The following is a 24,325-nucleotide window of genomic DNA, read 5'->3' on the forward strand; positions in this document are numbered from 1 at the left end:
TATGTTTATTTTCGATAAAGTGCGACCCTGTGCTTGGAAGTTTATTACCTACGTAGTTTATGTGTCAACCAGATAGGTATATACATTTTAATTAGGTTATTTATTATATAAAAAGATATTTAATATGGGTACATTGATAATCTAAAAACAAAAGGGCAATTTCTTTTTAAGGTAGGTATCTATGTCGAAATGCTTAGATAATTTACACGGCTCAATAGAGCTAGGGTATGGTAGAGCATGACCACAGGCCAGATTTATTACTTAAGTTTACATGACAGCTTCTGCTCTACTTTTTTCGACGTGTTCACAGCTGCCACAGTCTATCTTGACGTAAATTATGTAAGTCTTAATGATTCGAAAATTATATAATCTGACAGCTTCACCTAGGTTTTTTTATTCTTCCAAGTCGTCCTAAAGCCTTTTCAAATTCAAATATTTTTATTCAAAATAGGATGTGACATCACTTATTGAAAGTCAAAAAAACTACCACCCATTCCAAAATGAATGCCTCAGGCCTGAGAAGAATGGGCGCAACAAACTCAGCGGGCTATTTTTTTTCATCAGAACTGGCCTAATAATGGTACCTTATTACCTATTATATTTTATTATTAATTTGTCATGTTTTTAAAGTGATAACTCTCACTTCTAGGATTAATACACAAAAAAAAAATTAGAAAACATAATTTTTCGAACGATGCGGGACTCGAACCCACGACCTCTGGCGTTCCGTGCCAGTCCTCTGCCAACTGAGCTAACCGTTCGAGTGACGTATCGTCATAAAATCTTGTATGCTTTGTTCAACTCTTGTTGCTTGTTGAAAGTCCCGCATCGATACTAAAATTTTGTTTTTAAATTTTATTTGTTTACTATTAATATTTTTATTATTACTTATACTTACCTGACACTAATTGAATAATTACTTATAATTAGGATTATTTTTAAAGTTTTCACAGTAATTAAATAAATAGGTGAGAGGGTGTAAATCAAAATTCTTTTACGGTTTCATGTTTATTTAGTTATTGCGTAAACAAAATCTAGGTCACATGATACAGTGGTATGAACCAATCTCGACAGAACAGTCACTATTGCAGACTATGTTTAGATACAAGACGTGCTACATTACTGTCTATATATTCTATAATATCGTACTTTGGAATGACATCCTGTTACAACTAAACACAGCTTACGAACATAATATCCGAATATCCGTCAATAAATAAAAATCTGCAAAAATAATTACAAAACTTACACGCGATACAAACTCTTATGAGATCTTAACTTACAATAAAACTTTGGATAATAATTAAAGTAATAATGGACATTTGTTAATATTTGTACATAATTTTTACAAAGTAAATTATTCATCTTAGATTAAGGATTGACCTCGGCTGCGCTCCAACTAGATACCGCAGGCGTAGTCGCAAAGAGCGGCAACTAATACTATGCCCAGGAGCCAGTCTTGAATGTGTGACGTTGACGTGCCACATGTTCGGTTAAACTTTGCTAATAATTGAAACTAAAATGTCGAGTTTCGTCGTAAAACTTTGTAAAAATAATACTACAAGAAATAAGAAAGACACTGGGATCACATATCATTAGTAAGTATTTTGTATTTCATTAATTTCAATGTAAAATAACACGAAGCGTATGTTACAAAATTTGAAAGATGCCATTGAGTTTCAAGACGCCACGCACACAAGCATCTAACAGTTGCTGTATTAAGAAAGCTATTGTTCTTAGGTAGTGCGGTATCTAGTTGGAGCGCAGCGGAGACCAATCCTTAATCTAAGTTATTCATACAGTGAACAGCTCCATTCAAACTGGGGCGATTTGCGTCAAGTTTGAAAATTACCTACTGTCACAAAATCAGAGTTTAACAATTTACGGATGTTGAAATTGACTCCATTAGAGGCATAGACAATCTGAAGTAAAGTTCTAAATTCAATTTACTCATTTAACATTCAATGCTTTATATGCAAAATGTAGTTGAAAAATAAACCACCAATTACTCTGTATATATAGTATATTTTTGATAAAATTGCTTGCCCATAATATAATATTTATTTTACTTGACACAACCCGTGGAACTTTTGCGTCAATCGTAAAGTAAGTCTCGAGTTTCGCCCCAGTTTGAGCCGGCCGGGCCGCACTAAATGCTCTGTTGTGACAAAATTATCTTAAATTATATAAAATGTACAATTTAAGTCCTAGCGTTAATACAATCGCCATTCAAAATAATACTTCGATATCAAAAAGTGGTATACAGACTGTATAACACAGTTATTGTGTGTATGGAAGTAATTGACATGACATGCCAGCATGCTGACAGGTGTCATTGTCAATAAAAGAATTGGCAAAATGGATAGCCAGTCTTTAAAATTCAATTAGGGGTGTGTCAAGAGAGCAATATTTAGCATAGAATTGTACAATAGTGGTTTGGTTAGTTGATTTAATCAATGGACTCGTCTTCTGATAGTTAAATAGATTAATATCAAAATAATATAAAACATAGTTATGGGTAACATAACTCTATAGTATTATCGGAAACCCAAAATCAAACATTTTCTTAAATCATGCTTTCGAGCCAGTGAAGACACCTAGTGGCGTTTATGTAAAACAATACATATGGGACCTTTAGAGGCGACCATAGCAAAGCCGTCTTCTTTAATACATATTTGGTTGAGGTAGAAAGAAGTAAATTTCTCGAAATACGACCAGTTTTTATTAAACTATTAATATGGATATCTAATTAATGTGTCTGTAGGTATATTTTATAAGTGTTGTAATGAATAAACTTGATTTATATAAATTTCCATTTTAACCAATAGGTGTACAATAAACACACTAAATAATTCAATACAATTTAAAATTTTACACCCATAATGAAGACGATGAATGGAATGAATACAATTAACATATAAAGACAACATATGTATGTGAAACAATAATTATAGATATGTTCGTAATATCTGACACCAAGCAACAGTGTTATAAACTTTGAAGCGCAACAATGCCGATGATATGTTTGAAATTTGTTTAAAATGATCGGTTAATATGTTTCATTAAATATTATTTGAAGGAAAATATTTTGTAATAATAATCACATATTAACAATAATAGCAAATAAAATCAGTGCATACAATAAAAAGCATCCTTGTTTCTATAGTTTCATTAATGCGAGTGCAATGAAAAAAAATTACAGCAACACTAATTAAAATTCACATAAATGAGGGTAGTTTTAAGTTTACACCTACTAATGTTGAGCAACATGTGGATTGTCTTTAAAGCTTGTACTACTTAAGCGGCGTTGCGATACTTGAAATAAAGAAAGCGTTCCATTGCCGGACTACAAGCAACTCATCCCTGCTCGCTCGCTACGTTAGAGTCGATGGGAATCATCTTCTTGCTGATAGAGTAGATCGGCGGCGCGTCGATCTTACCAGAGATGGCTTGGACTCGACTCTTGACGGACTCTATAGGCGCCGTGTGTGAGGAGTCTTCGGAGTGTGAATTGCCGTAAATGTGGGGCTCGCGCACGTTACCGTAAAGGTTATAGTTGTGAATGAGAGATGACACCCTGTTGGAGGTGACGGGCAGGCTGGTGTGCTGAGGATGTTCGATAGTGGAGGTGACAACACTCACGGGCTGGTTTATCTTGAAGTCCGGTTTCGGGTCTTCGTCTGGGATCTGGGTGAGACTTTGGCACTCGGGTGTGGGTGTGTGGTTCGGCGAGGTGGTAGCAACGGGCGGAGAGTCATCGGCCTCTCGTAGCGCTGTCCGCCAGTCGACGTTCGGATACCGTTCGCGGATACAGTCGACCACATCAAGGAGATTCTTGGCATCCATAGCGAGGACATGAGCGGCTGCTAACATGCTCCTGTACAAAAATATATTTATGCTAACAGCATAACTTGCAATTTTACGCTAAACATTCGGCTGCGGTTTTATTTTTCGATGATATTGCAGACGTTGTGTGCTTCAATTGGCCTGTGTGTTCATTAGTTGGCAAACAAGGAATAAGCGAATATAATAGAGTGTTTTACAATATATATATATATATATATATATATATAAGAAAAAATTATAAAGTAGAGATAGATTGGGCAATAAGCAGCCGTAATTTAGTTTAATTTAAAGTTATTTCAGTTAAAAAAAACGCATTATCATTCGGCGGCGTAAGAGTGAGAAAGAAGATAGACCGTTAAATCGTCAAAACCAACTACTTATAATGACTTTAGTCGCCCCTTGAACTATCTGGAAGTGATAGATTTAGTTTTGTTTATTATCCTACCAATATTGTAAACATGAAAGTTTGTCAGAATGTATGGATGTATGTTTGTTACTCTTTCACGCTCAAACTACTTATGGGTTTTCATGAAACTACAATAACATACCTTACACATGAGAATAACATATAGGCTATAATTTATAAAGATATAGCGGAAAACACAAAATATAACGATAAGTGTCAACTAAGTAAGAAAAAATCTGTCATCTGCTATTCTGGCGTGCGCCGCAAAAACCAATGGAGTTTTATAATGTTTAATGGAAATTATTATCTTAAATAAACCTACAAAAAAGCCCACGGCAGCATATGGCTTACACATCTTTTATGTGCAAGCCATTATCGCCAAATTAGTGAATTAAGTATAAAATATAACAATAATTGGTAATTTATTTTAATGCACATTAAGTACATTCGATTTGATTCATCTAAATAAACACTTTTATCGCTTCTGTTATTTAAAGTAGAAGAACTTTTTCTTTCACGCAACTTCATTTAGACAAATATTTTTAATAGTTACGACGATGACCAACCGAGTGCGCGATACTATGGTGCGGTCCGGCGGCGGGCGAACTACTGGATAATTCAAATTTGTAATATTAACTAGAGGTCAGAAGTTGGGACAACATTTAGGCACGCTAGATGCAGGCATAATATATATTTTTGCTGCTTAATAGCGCACACACGGACGACGTCGCGGGCAGGAACAAGTTATTAATATTTTTAGTCATGTAGTTTAAGAAGTTACTTGGTATAATCGTGATGTAGCGTGGTGTTGTGGTAGTGGATGGCCAGTCTCATTGCTTCCACCAGACCTGCCATATCTTTGCTCAGCACCTGATGAGCCATCTCCACCTCCCTGTATAACACATATACTTAAATAATCATAAATTCTTAGTCTTTCAACTAAAGTAGGGAAAGGTATCTTCAAAAGGGTGAGGTCCAACTTAATCACCGGTAACGTTCCACTGGTGTTACAAGAGAATGGGCGGCGGTGATTACTTACCATCAAGTACCCGTACTCTCATTTGTTCTCATCTTACATAAAAAAATAATTTGGATGATGTATGAGATATTTCTCTTTAAATTAAGAATGATTTAAGATACGCTTCTTATATATTAAATAACGTCTATTCGATGAGATTATAGTGCAAATTTTATCATTGGCGTTAATAATTTCGATTACTGCGGACAACAGCGAGGTTGCAGTAGTTTTGCTTTGGATGTGAATGTAAATTTATTTTTGTTATTTGATTGTTGACAGGCTTCATAGTTACTCAAATTCAATTTGTAAATAAAATTTATTAACGATGCCGGACTCGAACCCGCGTCCTCTCGGGTTCCGTCCAAGCGCTCTTCCTCTGAGCCAACCGTTGGAGTGACGTATGGTTTGTAAATCTTGGTATGTCTCGTTCACCTCTCAGGTTGTGGCTCGATCTACAGGGTTTACTTTACAGTTAACCTGCTCAACCCCAATAATTGCATATTAGGAAATTGCATTGATATATCGCTCTTTCAAATCCAAACAGTTTGTAATTTTTAAAGTGATAACCCTTACTTCTGGGTTTAATTACAAATAGTTGAACAAGACATTGACAAACGTCACGTCACTCGAACGGCTGTCGTCAGTTCACATCAGGTCACCTGTGCGTGGCGGCGGGATAGTGCGGCAGCAGGCCGTCCACGGAGGCGCACAGGTCCCGCAGCGCGGCGCCCACGGCCCGCACGGAGTCCAGTACGGCGGGGGGCGAAGCACCCGCGTGCGCGGCGTGCGCCAGGCGCATGACGCAGCGGACCACGGCCGTGGTGGCCGCGTACACGGGCTCCGAGCGGTCGCGACCCGCGCCCCGGCCCCCGCACTGCCCACGATATAACACGCTTACTTACTACACTTGGGCCACTACAAACGTGCCAACTGACTCATATTTTATTTTTATTATTATTGAAATACATAAAAATATTTTTTTTTGAATTAAATTTAAAAAATATATATACTATATATAAACTATACTGCCTTAATTTACTAATTTTAATTAATGTTCAATTATATTCATAGCTATAATTAAAAAAAAAATACTAATCACTGCTACTCCAGGTATCGATAATGTTGGGGCTACTGAAAACCAGTGCTATATTGGCGCCACGCCATTGCAGCTTATTACTGAGTTAGCTCCATTTGGTGACTTTTTCGTTTTTAGTAATAAATTGTATTATTTAATTCGTTTTATTAGTTAGTTGTAAGAATTCATTACTCATTCTAGATTGTTATTTAATAATTACATGGTGGTTATCAATAAATTTTTATTCTATTCTATTCTAAATCATTTTTATCAGATCTCTCGCTCACACTTATTGAGATATCGGAACTCTCGCTCGCACTGCTAGTGTTGTATGTAACAAGAAGGTATTTGTCGATAGTGATTGGTCATCATCATACTGGTTTATTTAAATTAGAGAAGATACTTTTACCGGGTCACTTTACAATTCATTAAACACTGTTAACACATTATGAATAACCGTCCGAGTTAGGGCGTTAGTATCGCCCTTTAATTTCAACAAAGTTAAGTTGGGAATTATAATTCCCAATATTAATTATAATTATAAGTCCATGGTTCGCTTATGAAAGTCTAATGACAATTGTATAACAATTTTCACAAACACCTACATTTGACCTTATTGCATTAGTCATCAGGTACCTGAGTCCGAGCGGCATCCCTTTATCGATAACGAGCTGTGCGGCATTGTCACATCCCTTTGACGTAATGTTTTATGACTCAGTTCACACGTTTGTAATGGCCCGAGTATAGCGGACCTGATATGTTCTGTTCATATCCAATAAAATCTCCGGACGACCGTGCCTTGCTCGGATTTTTAAGAATGTACAAAGATAGAACAAAAAAAAATAATAGGACATCTATATTCGAACCAGGGTCTTCTGTTTTCCGGATCACCCAATGTCCCATCTGAACTATTATAGTCTTAAATATAGTGGCGAAATTTCGCCAATAACATTAGTTATTACAGCTGTTTCTCATTAAAATATGGATAAAACTACATTTATTTTTTAAATTGAAACCTAGCTAGGTCGATTTATCGTCCCCGATATCTACTGTATACTAAATTTTATGAAAATCGTGGGAGCCGTTTCCGAGATTCAATATATATATATATATATATACAAGAATTGCTCGTTTAAAGATATAAGTTAGATATAACAATTTTTTTATGAATTTGTCAATAATATTTCATAACATCAAGAATTATTTCGTTAAATATGCTCACTGTTGTTATAATGAACTGAAATGAAATGTTTCACAACAGAACTCAAACCGTGCGTCAATAAAGTCTATCATAGAAAATATGTCCATACAAAAAAAATATTGGAAATAAAAATAATTATGGGTCCCAAATCGATATAAAAACTGTACTGCACTCCATGAGGTAATCCCCATTAAAATCAGTTCATTAGTTTAGGAGTTCACTGGAAACAAACATCAGCACACTGGATTTATATATATTAAGATTTAATTATTATTGTAAAAAACATGTAAACTTACAATTTTACCCAAAGCGTTTACAAGCTAGTCCCAGAAATACAAATAAAATAACAAAATTATGTTTTAAATTAAACGTAAAAAAAAACAATAATAAAATTATACAAAGAACTGAACGTCCTGCTCGTGTCGTCTCTTATTGCCATAAAAAACTAGAGTTCAAGTACTTCTTTGATTTTTTTTATTCACTACAACGCCAATTTCCCTTGTTTGATTCCTCTGGTCGAAAATAGATCTACTATCTTTGTTTATTTTTATGAAAATAAGGGACGAGACGAGCAGGACGTCGAGTTGATGGTGGACGCTCAGGATTATTGAAAAACCCGAAAATTCTGAGCGGCACTACAAGTGCGCTGGTCACCTTAAGACATACGATGTTAGGTCTTATTTTTTTTATGGAATAGGAGGACAAACGAGCGTACGGGTCACCTGGTGTTAAGTGATCACCGCCGCCCACATTCTCTTGCAACACCAGAGGAATCACAAGAGCGTTGCCGGCCTTTAAGGAAGGTGTACGCGCTTTTTTTGAAGGTACCCATGTCGTATCGTCCCGGAAACACCGCACAAGGAAGCTCATTCTACAGCTTTGTAATACGTGGAAGAAAGCTCCTAGAAAACCGCACTGTGGAGGACCGCCACACATCCAGATGGTGGGGATGATATCCTAACTTGTGGCGTGTCGTGCGAAGGTGGAATTCGGCGGCGGGAATCAGGTTGAACAGCTCTTCGGAACACTCCCCGTGATAAAAGCGGTAGAAGACACACAATGAAGCGACGTCTCTACGCAACTACTGGTCTTATTTGCACAGTAACTTCACTAGTTATAGCTATTGTGTTTCTGTCAAAAAAGGCGCCCCTATAGACCGAAACACATTACTGCTTCACGGCAGAAATAGGCGCAGTTGTGGTACTCACAATCTAGCCGGCATCCTGTGCAAGGGAGCCCTACCACTAGTAAAATGTTTTAATATGTATTGACGATTGAAGTATTTACATGTGACATAATATTTCGATATGCGTGAAATTGAAGGGCAAAGTATCGATGACTCTTACTTACTACAATTAGGATGCATTCGTTCTAGTTGAAACTAAGAACACAAAATAATACTTGCCTTGTCCTCACCAGGCCTCGTTTCTTTGGGATTAACTGTATTAGCTGGGCTGGTTTCTGATGAGTTTGTTACTAAAAACAAAACAAATTAAATTTGATACCATTTTTGTTACTAAAATCATCCAAATTTATGGACCAAGCGGCATTTGAACACGCGCTACCGGATTTTGCCTAACAAAAATCATAGTGACTATTCCGAAACTGAACTTTTTAAACATTGCAAAATTTTACCGGTGCAGGTACTGATGAAATATTCAATGTTAAAAGAAAACTTTTTTAATACTAAATACTGGGATAAAGTACAACATCCTGTATGCACGCGGGCCGTCACTCGGGGCTGTTTATGCGCTCCGAGCGCGCTCAATAGATATGGCGAACGAACGAATGCTTACCTAGTTCCTCGCCTAATTAATGAATTACCCACTGATGTACGGAACTGTATAAATCCTCGTAATATTAAGAAAAAACTGAAATCATACTTTTTAAGTCACTTAAAATAAATATATTTACACAATTTATCTAACTGGCACTAATGTTCTGTAGTTAATGTACCTAGATTTAACTCTTTGTTAGCATATATTACAAACCCGTGTGGTTTTCTGATGCTAGCTTTAAGTATTTTCTTTTGTAAACTTTAATGTAAATAAATAAATAAAAAAATTAGACGCCCCTTTTTGTTCGAATTTTAAATTGGATATTATGTTCGCACAAGTGAGGGAAGACATTTACTACATAAATTCGTTTAAATAGCCTCGCAATATGGACTGGCTGTCTTAAAACACCATAGTGCTGCATTTAGAGGAAGTTTTCGCTACAATGCAACCAAATGCTGGAATAATCTTCCACCTCCTCTTCGTGAATTACGAACCGTCGAAAATTTTCGTCGGAAATGTAAGTCACGATTCTAGGAACGACAAAAACAAGATCAGCTTTGGGAGCATTGGTGGTGAAAGTATAGATGTACACCAGTATTATAGATATACATATATCAACAAACATTTGTTGATATAGGTTTATTTTAATACTACTTATTATTTTAAAACATCTAAATATTTTATTATCGACTATTTTGTATTGAGTTTTATGTATATATTATTATTAGGAATTATTTACTATATGTCGAGCGCACTGTATCTCCAAAGTTAAACGGGCACCGCTGAAAATCAGTGCTGTGTCATAGCCATGGCCGTGTCACAGATAATCCTGAGTCGGTGACCCATGTCCTGCACTGCACAGGAACTCTCCATAATAAATCTATTACTATTTAAATATGTTTGTTTTTTGGTTTATTTGTACTTTTATGTTTTTATATTAAGTGTATCCTGTGAGTGTTTTGTGAAATAAATGTTTTTCTTTCTTTCTTTCTTTCTAAATATAAATCAGTTTGGAATAAAAGGTTTAAAATGTAAATGTAAATCTGTAATCAAGCCGACAATATTCTGTACGGTTGCATAAATAAAAAGAAACTTTTGAAATGGAAATGAAATGTAACAATTGATTTTTTTTATTACTAGCCTGTGTGGAAAGACAACCGTTATAAGATTTGAGGGTGCAGCTTTGTTTAATTGCCGTATTGTTTATGTAAAACACTTAAGTGTGACTTTAATGTCTTGATACTTTGAAACTATGTTAGAATATAATATTTTTAGATTCAGTTCATGTTAGTTCCATTTTACGCCACGACAGGTCTCTGTTCGCACAGATAATAGCAATAATTTTATATTGAGAAAACTTCAAGATTAAAAATATTAATTTATGGATTGGAGTACCGTAGTAATACACAAACTTTTGACAAACTCAAGCTAAAATTTGAGACTGCCACCATAAATTTGACACGGTTTGATAAATAATAATAACTGGATAGAAATTCTTAGGCATTCATAAAGATCTACTATTATTTATAACATCGCAGCATAAATTGTTACCTGAATTGGATTGACTAGAAGGTTTGTCGTGGGAGGACGGGGGTTCTGTCTTGTTGTCCTGACCTGGCTCCTCTGTACTTGACGAGATAAGCTGAACATTCGACAGTCGTTTCTGCAACCAAATAATACATTATTTATACAGGCTCGAAGGACCAAAATTAAAAATAAGTGTTATATTTCCACAGTTAGTTATATTTAAACACTTATTATCGCCGTTGAACATTTATTATTTATTGCAAAATATCAGCAAAAGTAAACCATACGGTATTGTACTTAGGGCGGCCAAGTTTACCTTGGCGTACATGGTCAAAGTGTTTGAGATTTTTTGGGCCGGTATTATACGGCGAAGGTTTGTAAAGATGGTTTTTGTTACCTTCCACGTCCTCTCACCGAGGACATAAAAATGACATTTTATACTAAGCAAGATGTTCTAGAGTAAAAAAATTACCAAGTTATCTTCTTGCATTTGCAACCATCTTCTGTCCTCTTCGCTCTGATGTTGCTGTCTCGCCAGTTCTGCCAGAAGCCGCCTCTCCACAGCTTGTTCGGTATCAAATTCCGGACTCTATTCCCATACAGATTAGTATCAATATTGTTAGATTCTGATTGAATGATAAGTACCGATAAATCAGCCAGTAGGAATGTTAATTCCATTACCGCGCGACGAAATTTAGTAATTTATTATATTTGGTTAAAGTTATTGTTTAATAATTGTCCGATTTGAACTTGCGTTTTTCTTGATCCGACCGCCATTCTGGTTATAAAGCGGTAAAATTTTCTCGTTGATCAATGACACATAGGTATATAGTTTGGTTATAATTCTTATATATAAATTTTAAGCACTGTGTTTCTTGCAAATAAATATCTTACGTACTTTCAATCTGTGTTCTTAGTATTGACGTCACAATCTTGTAAACTATTTAGACACTAAACGTAAGTTAAACTAAATAAAACGCAAATTCAGATCGGATTACGATAATTTTAGTTTTAAACATGAAAATTATTTTATAGTTTCGAAGTCACGTGTGCAAACGAACACATTTTTGGTTGCCTGTATACTAAATTTAATGAATCCATGGGCGGACATATATTTATTTAATATTAAACATAAAGTCGTATATGAATTAATAGAACCTATAAAACACACAATAGTTTTTAACAATTAGCCAGGCCAGATTTCTTCATTATATACTTAAAGTTAGTGAGTTTTCGTGGTGGATATGAGTTGTGGTTCACGAATCCTGAGAATGTAAAGAACGAATTTGCCAGGCTATTGCTGTCTCTAATCGGATACCCCACGTTATATACATTTTTAAGCTAATTGTAGTTTAGTATTTGAGTAAGTGTGTTAATTAATAACAATATATTTAGGATCTGTTGTAAGCGCTAGATCCTAGGCTGATATTGAAATATGGGGAGCTCATTAAAAGTCAAAAACACGGAAAACATGACATTCCGTAACATAAAGCCATTATTACATAATTAAAAAAATAAGAAGCATGACGTCAAAAATAACACACAAAACGCAAAAAAAATAAGCACCACACAAAAACAACTCACATTTTGTGTAAAAAAATCAATCAATTTACAAAAAGCATTTACACATGTGACTTCACTGTTAATTTGTAAAATAAATGAAAATAAAAACCCAAATTCTACCGGAGAAACCCAACGGAATGGACACAGGTCTCTGTAAAAAGAATAATTTCACAAAAGTTTAGAGAGACACATTAAATTGATTTTGTTAAGAAACCACTCATTATTGTAAATCAGTCAGATAAGTTACTAATATATGTATTTACAGGTAAATCCCAGAAAATTAAAAAAATAAAGAAGAAAAATCCTTCATGCCAAAATAAAACGCTACCTACAGTCGCAACAAAAACTGAAATAAGCATGCTCTACGGGTGCACTCTAATCACCTGGAGGTTTTGCGGCATGGGGAGGTCTTGAGCGGAGGGACCTGTAGAGGAGATAACGGGTGGGCTTGTGGGGGGACCATCCTGCCGAGTCCCACTCTGTACCGACGTACAACCAATCTGAGGTCTAGAGCCCTGAAAGCTCGGAGACATGCGTCCCATTGCTTGCGAAAAAGACACTTGAGGCTTGTATGACACAGGCCGAGCGCCTTGTACTACGTTTTGAGTGTATGGTTGAGATTGGGACACACCAGAGGAGCCCTGTGGCGAAGGATAAGCTTGGGCTGCATTACAGCCTTGAGGAGAAGAAGGAGAAAAACCTTGTGATGGACTCGCTGAACGATAATGACTAGACTTGACTTGACCAGGCTTCTGGTACGGTACCCCTTGGACAACCCCAACAGGTACTCCATATGAAGACGGGTGTGATGCTGCCATGGATATAGCTCGGTATTGAGGTTTCAGGGCTTTATGCGCCGCTATAGCCACGCAACTTTTGACATTGTCCCCTCCAAAGTCGTAGATTTCTTCAACAAGGGGCGGTTCAGGCTGTTGTCGCATTTTATTCATGACGCTTGCGGCAAGTTGGGCATTCAAAGAACCCTGGACTGAAAACTGGCCTACATCACGATCTCTACGAGGGCGAGGAGGGGAGGCCGGAACGGAATGTTGTCTGGTGAAGGGGGCTATAGGGACTGGGGACCCCCTAGCAGATCCTCTAGCATTCCGTTCTAGAGATCCCATACGGATGGGACCACGTTCGTTAGATGGAGATCGAGGAGCTCTTTCCAAAGAACGGACGCGACTTGGATATGTTTCCGCGGATTCTTTTGGCGATGTTTTCGGCGAGGGTATATTCTGGCAGAGATTATCACAACCCTCCGCAACCACAACGGTGATCTCATCGGGAACGACCGGGTCGAGCTTGTGCAGCTTGTCAGCCGGGATGGGTGCGGTCTGGAGGGGGATGTCGATGATCTCATCCGGTTTGGGGTTCGCGATGTCGATGTTCTCCGGTAGAGTTTGCGCGAAGTCTACGGCGACAGTGTTGAATACCGAGGCGGGCGTGACGTAGGCCTGAGGGTGGATGGCCCGGGTCTGGTTCTCTCGCAGCAAGTGCGCTAGCACGAGCGGGTTCTGTGCCACTATGTATGTCTGTGGACCGCCCGAGCTACCAGTTGTTGCATCCATCGCTGAAATATTAAGAGAAGAAATTATACAAATAGATTAAAGGGTGAAATCAGAGAAGACCGAACGTAAAAAGAATAGGTATTAAGATAAGACAATAAAAATGGAATTACAGGGCGCAAGATCACCAATACCATTTGTCATTATCCACACGATGTACGACATGAAACATAAAACGCCGGAAACGCTCCTGTGTTTCCTCTGTTGTTGCAAGAGAATATGGACTTATTGTATTCTTTTTATATAAAAAAGAAACAGAATGTATCGACTCACGCGCGGGCCTGTCGGCGGCGGGGCGACATGGTTTGGGCGGGGCCTGTTCGCCCCACGACGCAGCCGCAACGCGCCGGTTTTCTCGCCGCATGGTGTCCCACGCTGTACTGCGCTCTTCCTGGAGTATCTCACTACAGAGTAATAAACTTTTCAATAAATAGGATATACACTTAATTAAGAGACAATTTTTTCAAAACTTAACTTACACTTCTAATATTAATTTCAAAAGTGCCAATAATTGGTGTTATACATAAAAATTGACACGTTTCAGTGCTACTTCTGTGATAAGTTATAGGAAAACCGCAGTTACGACTACGTCATTCAATGATTTTAGAGTAGATAGTTTCAATAGATTTCACATAGGGATGTTTAAGTCTTCAAGATTAGTTATATAAGTGATGAAGTGTTGTGATCAAGAGGTGAGTTAAATCAACATGGATATAATATTGGATTGGGCTCAGTTAAGATAGATATTAGTTATAACAAGAAGGTCCCTTTTAGAGAGCTAGCGATGAGACCACATTACTTATTTTTATTTATTTATGTATTTATTATAAACATACAGTTTCTTCTTAAAATCCTACAAAGTCCTGTAAAACTATAAACACAGTTTGTCTCATAAAATAAATCTTAAAACATATTTTACAAATATTACTGCAACAATAAATAATAATTCAATAGTTTTTTTAGTTTTGTTTGGTTCCCGTCGGATGCCCACTACAAGAAGGTATTTTTGAAGGACAAGCACTGATTACTTACAAAAGAGTCTCCTTGAGGTGGCTGGCAGTGGGCCGCTGGGACGGCTCGTAGGACCAGCAGCGCGACATGAGTGAATAGAGTCGCGGTGGACACCGAGGCGGGAGTGCTAACCGTTCTCCGTTCTCCAGTTTCCCGATAACATCGTTGTTTTTCACTCCACTGAACGGCTTCACGCCTAGCATCAGTATCTCCCACATGCACACGCCTATCAAACACATGTCTAGCTGTGATATAAGCCACAGTAGGTAAACAAGTATATTTAGCTATTGTAGTTTATGTACAATAAATAGGAATACAATAATTATTCAAATCCGACTGACATATCCAGGGATTAGCGTGCTCTTAGAACACAAAATCTCTTCTGCTTTATAATATTAGTAAATAGTAAAATTCTGATGGAATGATATAATTACGTGGGTATCCATTATATTATAAATTATTGTTTTTATGTTCGTGTGTCTTTGACAATAGCTTCGCGACAATCTATCAACAATTTAAAATAGAACCCAGTCAAACAAAATATTAAAAAATGCAGTAATTTTCGAGCGTTGTTACCGAGCAGTTTATAATAATAATAACAAAAACCGATCAAATGTACGTCCAAAGGGTTCCGTATATAATACTTAAATATTTTTGCAAAGGAAACATTTTTTATAATTGGCCTGGCGCCCATGGGATTAGTTTTTCATCATTTGTTACTAAAGCGACGATAGTAATACACATTCTATCAAAATTTTCAGTTTGCATAATTTATTTGAGGTTTATGACATATAGGCGTTGACAGACAGACGAACAGCTGAGTCAAAGTAAAGGGGTAACCGTTGGTGACCCTTGGAGTACGAAAATACGTCTCGCAAATTCCGATATGAGCTTGTTTTGCTAACGGTACATTCATCCGACGGATCGCAGTTCGTGGCACGAATCCAAATGATCGTTTCTCATTCAGATTCAAATAGATAAATTACGACTGTTTATTATCCTCATCGCCTGTTGACAGATCGAGTATCATGAATCATACAAAAATTTGTATCCAAAATTTATGAACGATGCGGGACTCGAGCGTTCTTACCAACTGAGCCAACCGTTCGAGTGACGCATGGATCATAAATCTTGGTATGTCTTGTTCAGCTCTCAGGTTATCTCATTCTCTCATAACCTACTCAGCCCCAATAATTGGAAATGAGTTAATTGAATTGAGAAGGCCCTTCCTTAAAATTCAAACAATTTACTATTATTATTATTTTAAATACCTTCAAAAAAATAATCCCAGAAGTGAAGGGTCACTATAAAATAACAAATTGTTTATCACGAAGTATACATACCGAACATCCAGACATCCGAGGCAGATGTGAACCGTCTAAAGTTGATAGACTCTGGTGCCATCCATTTAATCGGCAGTTTCCCCCGGGACGCCTTGTAGTAAGATTTGTCCTCTACCATCTTTGATAGACCGAAATCTGCTAACTGCAAGAATATTATGAATTTGTTAATAGATAATTAGATGGAACTTAATTTCCTACGAGTTATGGGCTAATTGTGCTTGGATGAACATTTATAACATACAAAATATTAAACATATCGGTAACAATATTACTACATATCGGTTACAATGACAGTGCAAACGGAAAAATGTTTGCGTAGCAATTTATGTCTATATCTAGATCTTTCATGTACTCGGTGTAAACTGACTTTAAAGCCTTGCGTATTATATAAATGTGTTTTTAAACAATTTGTTATTAAAGTGAAACTTATTTTTTAAAGTGATAAGTTGATAACCTTCTGGGATTAGTTACAAAAATTAAATTTGAAAACCTAATTTATGAACGATGTCGGACTCGATGTGCCAGATTTTGGCGAGACAACACGTCCTGAGGATGCCTCGTGTAGAGGCGAAACACGTGTCGAATTGTTTAAAGGCAAATATTGGCGGAATTAACACTAAAAAAAAATCTATAATTTGTATAATTATGGATTTCCGCAAAGTAACGCCTACATGAATAAATTTTCAAGAAATACAAGATTTATCAACGATACGTCACTTGAACGGTTGGCTCAGTGGAAGAGCGCTCACACAGAACGCGAGAGGTCGCGAGTTCGAGCCCCGTATTGTTTATAAATTTTGATTTCAAATTTAATTTGTGTAACGTGTTTTTATAAAAGGCAATAAAATACAGTACAATATTTTACTTTAGTACAACTTTATTCAATTAGGCTTAAACTAAGCGCTTTTGAGTCGTCACTATAAATATTTCTTTTAAATTACTGAATCTACCTTAAGTTCGGAAAAAGTAGAGCTCGAGAGAAGAACATACAATAAAAGCAGCCGCCACTCTTTTCAATCAAATACAGCATTTTTCAATGGCTGTAATATACATAAGAAATTAGTATGTAAGTTGCTTCATCTATACATATAAATAAAATTGGAGTGTCTGTTTGTAATATTGAAATTACATGTATATGAATATATATACGGCAGATACACCAAAATAACATTTTTTTAAAAATTTTGTCTGTCTGCCTATCTGTTTGTTCTGGCTATCTCTGAAATGGCTCGACCAATTTTGACGGGGCTTTTATTGGCAGGCTGATGTAATAAGGAGTAACTTAGGCTACGTTTATTTTAGAAAACTTCTTTAAATAAAGTAATGTTGCAATTTCCAAGAAACAGCCTAACTGTAAAAATAATTTATGTAACGTTTGCTGGGTCAGCTACTCCAATATAATATATGAATCATTTTTAAATAAAATCTATTAATGTAAATGAATAAGATAGTAACTAATATGATCCAGTGGATAAAATACAATTTATAATTTACAGCATTACCTTAACACAAGTAGGTGTGGAGACGAGAACGTTTCTGGCAGCGATATCCCTGTGCACAAACTTTTTGCTCTCCAGGTAACTTAGTGCTGTCGAAAGCTGATAGATGTACAACACTAGTGTACACGTTTCTAACCTGTTATAAAACGATATAGATGAAAAAAAAATTCCAGACCATTTCATGACAATATCCCAGGTTTAGGTAAAATCATAATAGTGTTAATCATCAAATAATGTTAAAATGCTATTATTCAACGCATTCTTCCAGTCTTTTTAACCGACTTTAAAAAAGGAGGAGGTTCTCAATTCGTCGGTATGTTCTTTTTATGTTTGTTACCTCAAAACTTTCGACTGGGTGAACCGAATTTGATAATTCTTTTTTATTTGAAAGCTGGTGCCATTGTAATTTCGATCTAAATTCGATTCCAAAAATGACAATAATCGTAACTAGAATTAGATTAATTAATTATATTGTAGAAAAATACGCAATTATTTTTATACTTTTTAGTGCATATTATATATATATATCTATTGTTTTGAAATAGTGTTTTTGAAGTCGGTTGTTTTTTTGTTAAATTTTTTTTTCTCCAGCGACTGGTGTGTGCTATTCGCGCGGGGCTTATAGCGTTCTACGTGTCGCATATAATAATGCGTTTAGGAGGATGTTGGGGCTACCGTGGCGTTGTAGTGCTTCTGGAATGTTTGCTGATGCATCTTTGGATGGTTTCCATGCCATAGTCTCCATGTTGCAGCGTCTACGTGGAAACAGTAACAGCATCCCAAAGATGATTGCTGCCAGAGCTGACTGCTCCTTCCAGAAACACTGGATACATTTAGCTCTAGGTTTATAAATATATTGGACTAATAAAACTAACATAGTTCATAAGAAATATTGTTACTTATATATATGGAGATCTCTTTGAATTAAATAAATAAATAGTCATAATAGTATATCATAATACACTATAGCACCACTTTGGAAAATTTGAGATAAAATAACAAGAATCTCGAAGCCACTCTATCAAATCACCGAATTGATACCGTTTGCAGATTGTGTTGGGAGAAAAATATATCTAGAGATCTAGGACGTCAAACAAGCGTATGACCGACTGATCTTCAGAAATGATCGCCGCCCATATCCTCTTCCAACACGAGAGGCTTTGCCATCCTTTTAGGAATTTATTCAACATCGCCATCATCACTAACCGAAAGACTTCTACTGCTTGACAAAAGCCTGCCCCAAAGAACTCAAGGACTATCGTTTCTGCGCTGCCCTCATCCAACCTATTTCGACGATCTTGACCAAATTATCGGTCCATTTTGTGGAAGGCCTACCAACGCTGGGTCTTCCGGTACGTGGTCGCCATTCGAGGGGTGTGTTTATTGATAAAGTGGGGTTTAATTAAAACCTATGTCATAATTATTCAAAAATTCTTAAAATGTTTATGATACTTATAAAATATTTTATAACTAAGTAGCAAAAAAAAAACGATCTCTTTAATCGATAAGCACTGGTAAAGCCCAACTTCAGAAAAATGGCAAAATTTAGAACTTTAACATAAGTGTTATTTATTGCGTCAAAGAAATAAATAAATTTTCACTTTAAAGTTGATAATGCGCTTTACTATATAGAAAAAAATATTTTTTTCCAAATATGCTTGTGGCGGCGTCGTGGGGCAGGTCTTTCCGTTATGCTCGTGAACGGGCGCTACTTGTAGTGGCTGAATGAACCTGTTGTCAGATAATATGCTTCATGCTTTTAAAATTAAATTTATTTATAATTTTATATATATTTTTTTAATCGCTAATTAAATGCTCCCATAATAAATAAATTAATTAATTTACAGTGCACAACGCATTGATGCATTACTGTAATCAATAACTCTAGTTAATTTTTTTTTTTGACTTATTCGTATAAGTCATTGACTATATGACGATTGAGTATTTTTGTTGCACCACTTTACATATTATATTGTAATCAAAATAATTTTTATAACGATGAAGCTGTAAATGTTGATTTAAAAGAATGGCAATGAGATTTTTACCACTTCTTCTTAATACAAGCTTTTCCAAAGCGATAGAGTGGTATAAAGTAAAAAAATCTTTTCAAATTCAGAGAATTCATTTCCTTGACCTATATGAATAATGAATAAAGTGATTTTGGTTTGATTTCATACGATTATAATATTTGACCGTGGCCTTACCTGTGTGCATTTTGCTGTAAGTACGCTCTCATCTCGCCGAGGGTCGCTAGCTCCATCACGATCCATATCGGTGGGGAACTGCACACGCCCACCAGACCAATGATGTGCGGGTGGGAGAACTGCTGCATTATATCTGACGGCAACGGTCACAGGTGAGACAAATGTTGCTTAAGTGCTACTTACTGCACTTAAGCGTGCTTAACAATGCATAAGCATGGACAGGAGGCAACTGAGAGCCCTCAAGCGGTTCCTATATATTAGTCTTACCTTTTTACCCCAATATGTTCTGAACTCCAAAGGTATTCTATGCTGTTCAATGAATAAATTTTTCGTGCTATCACTGCTTTGTTTTTGAAGTATTCATTGTTACGTTTTGACTTTTGTTGTTAATAGTTCTGCAGTTTCTGTTGTACTGTGATGCAGTAATTACACTACCAGAAAAACAAATACTTTTCTTACCCAGATTATTTCATTGATTTTTCATTATAATATTAATAATAATAATCACCATCACAACACAACACTTTTACATCAATCTATATCATCATCTATAGTACTGACAAAATAAATCGTAGTTTATTTATTAATAACTAGCCGTCCCCGTCCGCTTCGCTGGGCGAATTTTAAAAGGAAGGAACGTTGGAATTCAAAAAATAGGTAGCCATAAACCATCTAGAATAAATTTCGCATCGAATGGTGGTAGTTTCATGTCGATACGATCAGTGGTTAAGGCGTGATTGTGCCTCAAACAAAGACCATTTTCATTAAATATATATAGATCCTAGTGATGCTTGTAGTAAAACTTACATGCTTCTTCTAGAAACTTCTCGGCGGTGTCCAGGTCGGCGTCCATCTTGCAGGTCTTCACCGCCACGGGTAACACGTACTCGCCGTTGGAGGACTTGCCCTGCTGTTTCTGGAGCGCGAGCTGACGCCGCAATGAGGGATGGTTTGCTGACGTCACTTTACACGTACCTGAGTGATGTAATATTAAAGTCACAAATATTGTTAAATGAAAAATTCTGAACTGCTCTGAAAGTTTATTTATTGTGCATTGAATGAGTTGTTACGCTCGGATATGTAAGCTCTTTCGATAAAGTCCGCTCAAGTTGACAGGTTAACAGTTAACCTCTATTTTGAGCAGTGCACGCACACTAACACAAAGTGGCATACAAATCGCGAGTGTAAGACGTAGCATGTCACGCACACTAAACTAATATCCCTGGCCTGTTTTTATCGGTTGTCAAACAGCAATAAACTCTAGTTATATGGTCTTATCGAACATATCATACTTGCCTTTGTGTACATCACCAAACTGTCCTTCACCGATGATGCCCGTTAGTTCTATTTGATTACGGACCAACTCGTAGTCGCGAACTGGAAACAGAGTAGTTTCATATAAAAAAAATGGGTTTGATGTTGCAAATTATATAATATAAATGCGATATCTCGGGTTCCGTCCTAGAACTACTCCAATTGAGACAAGACATACCAAGATTTACGAACCATACGTGACTCGAACGGTTAGCTCAGTTGGAAGAGCGCTCGGGCGGGATCACCTTAACTGATTCTCAAACCTTATCATCGGATAAATTTCATACTGTTGCGTTAGAAACATGCTTTAATACGTAATAAAATTTAAGAGCTGTAGTCAAAATCACAACAGATCCTATATATATACAATATATACAAGTCTAAACTAAACCTTTATAGACAGCAATAAGGGTGACTTTTAATAAAATTGATATGGCATTGCGAAATTTTTGTAGGTTGGATATAGGATATATAAAAGTATAGTATATAGAAAAGCATAGCAAAACCCAATCCATTATCACAAATTAATAATATGGGTGCAAGACAATGATATATATAATTAAACAAATATGAAATACATGCGTGACTCGGAAACAAACATCCATTTTTATTTTGCACCGGGAACCCTTTCTACCCCAGTAAGTAGAACCACTGGTCTATATTGGTCGTCATTTGGTACATATTTATGCTTATAGAGCTTCTATCTCCTTGAAAAATTTCTTCCTTTGTTAAATTTCGACCGAAAGTTGACGTCGAACAAAAAAAAAACAACCGACTTCAAAAAAACTATACCAAAACAATAGATATAAAAATAATTACGTATTTTTAAACAATTTAATTAATCTAATTCTAGTTGCACACCAACACCACCATCACAAGCACTTTAAAAAAAAATCGAATTCACCCAGTCGAAAGTTCTGCGGTAACACACAAAAAAAAATCCAAAATAAAATTGAGAACATCCTCCTTTTTTGAAGTCGGTTAAAAAGTATCAGGAAGAGGAGTTTAATCAAAGTAAGTTTACCCGCGGGAGTAGAATAGTCAGCGTCGTCGTCAACAATTTCCGCGTAGTCCTCTGAGAGCAGGGTCGCCGTGTTGCCCTCCCAGGAACTCGTCTTACCTTCCGACGAACTGCTGCTCATTTCCGCTGCAGGTTTATATAATTATTATGTTAAAGTCAAGTCAAAAATAATTTGATACCAATGTGAGGCTTTTTGCCACAAGAAAACAACTGCTTGTCGGCTAATGGCGACCGGTTTCCAAACCGGATCGGTTAACCGAATTGGGTTGTTTACACCAGGTTGGTTCACCGAATTTGGTGATCGCTTATAGCTCTACCGGATTGGTTTCGGTCAAAATGACCTAATGTAAATGAGCAGGTTGCTTTGTGGGGTGGCTTACCGGATTCGGCGACCGCCTTCAGCCGAACTGTGTTATAAGCAAGCCGTGTTCACCGAAAATGGTGTGCGGCCGTGTTCATTTACCGAAAATGGTCTGCGGCCGTGTTCGTTCACCAAAAACGGTCAGCGGCCGTATTGGTTCACTGAAAATAATCTGCGGCCCAATATGGTAGAACAAAAACAGTTTTCACTAGTCGCTGCTCGAATGCGGCCTGTGGTGGCTAACCGAAAACTCGTTTATACAAGTCGGTGACCGAATCCGGTTTAGCAACCGATTGGCGACCTGCTGTAAATGAGCCATAAGTCTTCAAACAGTTGTGTGAAAGCACTATTTGTGATGCAGTTTGAAGGACGCCGTAACTAGTGAAAGTACTGGGCTGATAAGACAAAACATCTCATGTCTCAAGTGAAGAGCGCAATTGCGTAATAATTTTAGGTTCAATCAAGAACCTGCAACACTGCTTTGTAACAGATAGGACGTATCACTTAACATCAATTGAATGTCTTTTCCATATTTTTTCATTAAAAAAACAAATTTATTCATTAGATCTATAAAAAAATATAATATGAAAATAATAGAAACGTTTTTATTATTTAATCACTGGATGATTATTTTTAAATCCATAAGCGTTGATTTACGTAATAAATAATTTGTGAAAAGGAAATAAAAACAATAATAATAATGGTTCTAATTATTTATTTGAGCTGAACTCATTGATTAGTAAAATTATGAAGCTGTAGTGGCAATGAGTTTCATGACAATTCTTCTCATTGAAGCTCAACCTTTATCGAAGTCACCACTAACCTCGCTATACTTTGATTATAGTCTAGGAGGCTGCGATCTATCTCACTTTGATATAATAAAGAGCTGCCTGATTCTGCTATTTTTTACTCGCGTCTTGTAATAAACAATAATAAAATACTTTGTTGTTTAACACTGTTAAGTTCATTAAATTGTAATACAGACATTTTGCTTGTTCAAAGACGATATCAGGAGTAAATTATAAGTTAAGTAGTGTGTTGTAAATAAGCATAGGAAAAACATTGAAGATTTAATGTTACTGGTACTCTTGAGCTCATGTACTGTTTAGGTACAGTCAATATACAGTCTCCAATTAGTTAAATACTAACAGACACTGAAGAGTACTTACTTTTGCACTGGCAGTTGAGTTGTTTCCAAACAGTGGCTTGTAAAGAAATTAAGCATTTTTAAACAATTTAGAAATATGTTAAAAGTGTTGAGTAAAGTTACTACTTTAATTATAAATGTTTATTCTATAATATCACATTGTAATCCGTATTTTTATATAAAAAAAGCCCGCTGAGTTTCTTGCACGCATTCTTCTCAGGTCTGAGGCAGTCTCTTTTGAATGGGTGGTAGTTATTGACGTTCAATAAGTGATTTTGAATAAAAATAATTGAATTTGAATATCACATGCACCTCGTAAGGCATAGCAATGAACAACAGATGGGCAGCCATTCAAATATTTTGTCCTCTAAGTATCTTTTTTATTTATTATATTTCCTCTGTGTTTCTTGCGCCCGTTCTTCTCAGGTCTGAGGCATACTTTT

General features: G+C 36.3%; 2 protein-coding genes across 8 annotated transcripts in view; one reads left to right on the plus strand and one right to left on the minus strand.

Moving 5' to 3' along the window:
• Nucleotides 1-24,325, plus strand: part of LOC126967644 (craniofacial development protein 2-like) — a 113,202-nt gene that overhangs the window by 50,314 nt on the left and 38,563 nt on the right. The window lies entirely within an intron of this gene.
• Nucleotides 990-24,325, minus strand: part of LOC126967618 (focal adhesion kinase 1) — a 188,438-nt gene continuing 165,102 nt past the window's right edge. For 4 of the 7 annotated variants that reach the window (XM_050812173.1, XM_050812172.1, XM_050812170.1 and 1 more), the window contains 16 exons: nt 23,905-23,940; nt 22,378-22,500; nt 21,336-21,416; nt 20,847-21,014; nt 20,040-20,172; nt 17,839-17,971; nt 16,337-16,478; nt 15,015-15,219; nt 14,256-14,386; nt 12,798-13,987; nt 11,324-11,440; nt 10,876-10,987; nt 8,952-9,022; nt 5,930-6,144; nt 5,034-5,144; nt 990-3,877 (listed from right to left, as the gene is read on the minus strand). In XM_050812173.1, the coding sequence (XP_050668130.1) occupies nt 3,358-3,877; nt 5,034-5,144; nt 5,930-6,144; nt 8,952-9,022; nt 10,876-10,987; nt 11,324-11,440; nt 12,798-13,987; nt 14,256-14,386; nt 15,015-15,219; nt 16,337-16,478; nt 17,839-17,971; nt 20,040-20,172; nt 20,847-21,014; nt 21,336-21,416; nt 22,378-22,500; nt 23,905-23,940 (3,488 nt within the window). In that variant the 3' untranslated portion in view covers nt 990-3,357. The remainder of the gene's footprint in view (nt 3,878-5,033; nt 5,145-5,929; nt 6,145-8,951; nt 9,023-10,875; nt 10,988-11,323; nt 11,441-12,797; nt 13,988-14,255; nt 14,387-15,014; nt 15,220-16,336; nt 16,479-17,838; nt 17,972-20,039; nt 20,173-20,846; nt 21,015-21,335; nt 21,417-22,377; nt 22,501-23,904; nt 23,941-24,325) is intronic. The other 3 variants (XM_050812174.1, XM_050812169.1, XM_050812175.1) reach the window with 3 other exon arrangements.

The sequence above is a fragment of the Leptidea sinapis genome, chromosome 13 (assembly GCF_905404315.1).
Source record: "Leptidea sinapis chromosome 13, ilLepSina1.1, whole genome shotgun sequence".
Taxonomy (NCBI): Eukaryota; Metazoa; Arthropoda; class Insecta; order Lepidoptera; family Pieridae; genus Leptidea; species Leptidea sinapis.